The following is a 3042-nucleotide window of genomic DNA, read 5'->3' as shown; positions in this document are numbered from 1 at the left end:
AAGAAAAACTTTCCACCTACAATAGTAGATAGGAAATCAATATGTGAAAGGTATGTTGGAACGCTTCATAATGAGAGAGATTTAAATAGCAACCAATTCAGCAAATTGTGTACTTTTATTAGGCCTACATACAAACAATTACGGATAGAAGTATTATCTAAGTTTAGTTAAATGTGCTTATCTGCAATTTAAACCATCCCTGGATTTAGCATAACACTTAACAACATTAATAAAGCATGGATTAAGGAAATGCCCTTAGTCCTCCATCGGCTACGATTTTTTGAACTCTTACTCCATTAAAACACAACAAACTGGCAACAATAAAAAAGGAACTTACAAGCTACTTGTTGTCAAACAACTTCCAAACTACAGCGGTGAATAACAACACAATTGATCGCTTCTTAATGCTGGGAATCCCGTGCTTTACAAAGTAAGCTTGAACATTAGGAAATAGGGGTGTTTATCAAGCATGTATTCAAATGATGCCACCTCTAACAATCATACTCTTTTCGACATAACCAATTGTACATCAACACTAAAAAGCCCATTCATATATACAGATTCCATAATCATGAGCATAAGAACTCCTAACAGTCCACATCAAGGGAACTGAATCATAACTATAAGCTAACTAAATTACAGATCCTAGCCAGGTTGAAGCCGTCCATATGGCATAAGGCCCACACCATTCTCCTGTATCAGTGGCTGCAAGCATTTCAGGGCCATCTTTTAATCCTACCCTGCAGATGTGCGTCTTTCTAGTACTCCATCTCTCCATCTTACTGCTGACGAGGAACTGGTGCTGACAAGCAACGTATACTATCAAAACAAGGCTCCCAGCAAGACCGCTGCCACTGCTCCACTCACTAGTCCAAACAAAAAATTGCTGTTCCTCCGGGTGCTCTGCGAGGGTGCAGTCGGATACGGCAGATAGCTAGCTTGGGAGTATGCAGATGCAGGGTAGGGATATGCATACGAGAACTTATCTGATCTGTAGTCCGGTGCGTTGTGCATCTGCATAAGTGGAATTCCTGTCACAGGGGTATCCATAAAGGGAGCCGCAGCAGCAGCATTAACATCATCGCTCCCGAACAGCCTGCTGAAAGATGGCAGACCAGTGCCGCTGATCTTCAAGAACACGCGGACAACGCCGTGGGGCCGGCCGGAGAGGCGGAAGAGCTGCAGGGTGAGGATGTCGCCCTCGCCGTTGCCCTTGATAGCGGCATGTCGGAAGAGATCCTGGAGGACAAGATGTGTGGCACCTGCGAGGGCGGTGTTGATGGGACTCTTGTGGAAGACCTGGATGATGAGGGCGGCACAGGGGTCGTACAGGAAGCGGTCGTCGACGGGGATCTCAAGCCTGTCATTCCAGACAGGGTCTTTGCCGGCGCGGTGCAGAACCCTGGTGGAGTGCTTGGAACGCGGGTCGATGAAGGCGACGGCATACGGATCCATCTTCCCTTTGAGGAGGCTCACGTTCTTGAGGCCCTCTGCGGCCATGATGGTGAGCTCTATGGTGGGGGGAGACATGATGATGACGTCGGCTGTGGCTATGGCTGTCTCAGTCCCTGTGTCTGTCTGGGTGCTTGTCACCAATAATGCGCAGAGAAGAGCTCGGAAGATAGAAGACAGAATGAGAAACCTTAGACCAACAAATGAGAGACCTTAGACCAGCAAATGTGCAGAGAAGCGGAGAAAGAATAAGAAGCCTTATTAGACCAACAAATAAGAGGCCTTAGACCAACAAACGTTTCGCACTAACAGTACATTTTGACTAGGTGCCAAATCCTTTCACCAATAATAATATTTTTATATTTATAATTCGAGGTCTATCTTTTTGTGGATTTTGCATTCAACTTTCCATCTGGAAATCTATGTTCTCAAGACTAAGGGTTTCACATGCAAACAATTCTAAATATGGCTTTTCGTACACATAGAATTCTGAAATTTGTTCACACACAAGACATGGCATCCATTATCACACCTTTTGCAACTAGGGACAATTAAACATTTATATTTAAAGAGTACTAGCACTAGTTCACTTTGCGAGAACTTTGTGCGATAATGTCTACCCACAACCAACCGTCAAACTAAGTCACAAAGTAAAGTTTAATAGATAAACTAAGCTAAATGCTCTTTAAACAGGCTAAAGAAGCCTTGTGCGAAACCCTTGTAACGGCATGCTATAGTAATTTTTAAGGGGTGAATTCTTTCTCTTTTTCCTTTCCTTTCTTTTAAGGGCTCGATGCTTCCACTTCTTAACTTAGCACAAGTGTAAAAAAGAACCAACATAGGGTTATGCTTCAACACACACAATGTGTGCTCCTCTTATCACCAAACATTCATCAATGAAAGTATATCACTTTGGCTCATTAAAAGGAAGAGCCACAAAACTGGCAAAGTTTCCTGCCAAAGTAATGTTTATAAGACAAGTTAGCATGAGCCAAGGTTAATCTAAGCGTAAAAGAAAAAGTAACGGAGTTATATCTAAGTTGCATATTGTCAAACAAAAGAAGGTGTTTATAAAGGACTTTTATGGTTAAGAAAAATACTAATTGAAGGTGCAAATGTGTTTGGGAAACCCTTGTCTAAAGGGAGAGCCAAGAGAGTGGATGTGTGGATAGAAAGTAGGTGACATGGCTCTTAAAGAGCATTTAAAGCAATTAATCCCTCTAGCCCATGTGGCACTTAGGAAGATGACTACCTCACACACTTGGGTCTCCTCTAGCTATGATTGTAACCACAAGCACAACCCTCAAGAGCAAGGCAACCAATCTAAGGGCCTTGGGAAGATGCAAAGAACATAGCATCATTATGGAGCTTAACTACAAGCATGCTATTGTTGTTGGCAATGCTAACCTTACTAATGAGTCAACATGTGGTCAAAGCTCCTATCATGTTTTCTCTTCCCAAGCCTAAGCAAGGCTAATGTAGACTTCTCATTAGAGGACCCCCACCTAACGCCCTTTAGCTCTTCGACCCTACCAAACTGAACCTAGAGTGATAAAACATCTCTATACTATGGGATAGGTAGAAACCCCC

At 43.1% G+C, this 3042-nt stretch overlaps 1 protein-coding gene across 1 annotated transcript; it reads right to left on the bottom strand.

The window, feature by feature from the left end:
* Positions 1–377: 377 nt before the first annotated feature.
* Positions 378–1727, bottom strand: LOC148029340 (uncharacterized). Its single transcript, XM_087688121.1, has one exon. It carries the CDS (start codon positions 1528–1530, stop codon positions 823–825), a length of 708 nt encoding a protein of 235 aa, XP_087544247.1. The 5' UTR covers positions 1531–1727; the 3' UTR covers positions 378–822.
* Positions 1728–3042: the final 1315 nt, after the last annotated feature.

Source organism: Lygodium microphyllum, chromosome 11, assembly GCF_053477565.2.
Source record: "Lygodium microphyllum isolate KBCC chromosome 11, Lygodium_microphyllum_v1.1.10, whole genome shotgun sequence".
Classification (NCBI taxonomy): domain Eukaryota; kingdom Viridiplantae; phylum Streptophyta; class Polypodiopsida; order Schizaeales; family Lygodiaceae; genus Lygodium; species Lygodium microphyllum.
The sequence above is the reverse complement of the archived record's forward strand: the minus strand, read 5'-3'. Positions and strand labels throughout refer to the sequence as shown.